At 36.6% G+C, this 1,302-nt stretch overlaps 1 gene segment (V, D, J or C); it reads right to left on the bottom strand.

The window, feature by feature from the left end:
* Positions 1-231: 231 nt before the first annotated feature.
* LOC109067919 lies at positions 232-1,302 on the bottom strand. The segment is given in 2 exon segments: positions 232-543; positions 1,246-1,302. Coding segments are annotated over 2 exon segments (369 nt in total).

The raw sequence follows: 1,302 nt of genomic DNA, 5'->3' as shown, positions 1-1,302 counted from the left end.
TTTCTAGTTGTGCATGATATTGGTGTTGGTTAATATTTTGCTTTTAAGTTCTGTTAGCTGATAGGTCCATATGTTTATGGATGGTTGTTGGAAGAGTGCTGCTGGAATGTTCTGCATTGCACCTTTATTGTAAAGGGTTACATCAATCTTTCCCCTCAATTTTTAAGGAATGAGAAATAGAATAAAGAGTTGTTTGTTCTCAGATTTTGTACAGAACTGTAACTGTATTCATTACTGTGTCTCTCTTGCACAATAATATACAGCAGTGTCTTCATTCTTCATATTATTCATCTGCAGATACATCTGTTTCTTGCTGTTGTCTCTGGAGATGGTGAAGCGTCCCTGAACAGACTGAGAGTAGTATATAGTACCACTACCAGATGAGATGTATGCCAGCCACTCCAGACCTCCTCCTGCAGTCTGTCTGATCCAAGCTAAGTCTGGGTCACTACTAAATCCAGAGAATGTACAGGTGAGTTTGTGAGATCCTCCAGGTTTAATGACCACTGACTCAGACTCAGTCAGTGTCTGACTCCCAACAGACTGAAAAACAAACAGTTCAACATTAAAATTTACAACAGTACACATGAATAAGTCTGATTATCAACAGGTTTTCAAAACAATCTTACATTCTGTGAAAGCGAACATGAAGATAAAACCCAGTTTAGGCACAATATCCATTGTCATGTTTTTCAAGACAATCTTACATTCTGTGAGAGCAAACACAAGTTTTGTGTCTGGAGATGAATAGCGTGGAGACTTTTGAGGAAGAGAAATAGAAGTAAGTTTGCATAGGGTGCCCTCTAAAGGTACATTTGCATTTCTGTGCCCTTATTAACCTCTGTAACCATGTCTGCCTTTAAATGTATTGTTTGTTACTTATTCACTAGTCTATGATAGACATTACCAATTAATTGCATATGTTTTTATTTAATCCAAATCCAGTTTTCTCAAATCATACAAAACATAGAAATTCTTCCTCAAAATTTGTAGTATTTACACGGTTTCACACACAAAAGGTAAACATAAGTTCCTTTATTCATAGTTGGAGTAACATGTTTTGGGTTTGAACTGATGAGATGGCTGACTATTTCTACATTTATTAATGTTGATATTGAAGAATGAAAGATGGGCAGATTTTTAGATTACCATCTGAACTGTTTTTGATAATGTCTGGCATAAACAGTCTATAGTTTCTCCAAAGCACATTAAGTTTATGTACTGCACAGACGCCTCTTGTGTTACTGTGTTTTCGCGGGCACAGTAATAAACGGCAGTGTCTTCAGCCTGCAGATTTGTCAT

The sequence above is a fragment of the Cyprinus carpio genome, unplaced genomic scaffold (assembly GCF_018340385.1).
Source record: "Cyprinus carpio isolate SPL01 unplaced genomic scaffold, ASM1834038v1 S000006530, whole genome shotgun sequence".
Classification (NCBI taxonomy): Eukaryota; Metazoa; Chordata; class Actinopteri; order Cypriniformes; family Cyprinidae; genus Cyprinus; species Cyprinus carpio.
Note: the sequence above shows the minus strand (reverse complement) of the source record. Positions and strands in the feature narration are given on the sequence as shown.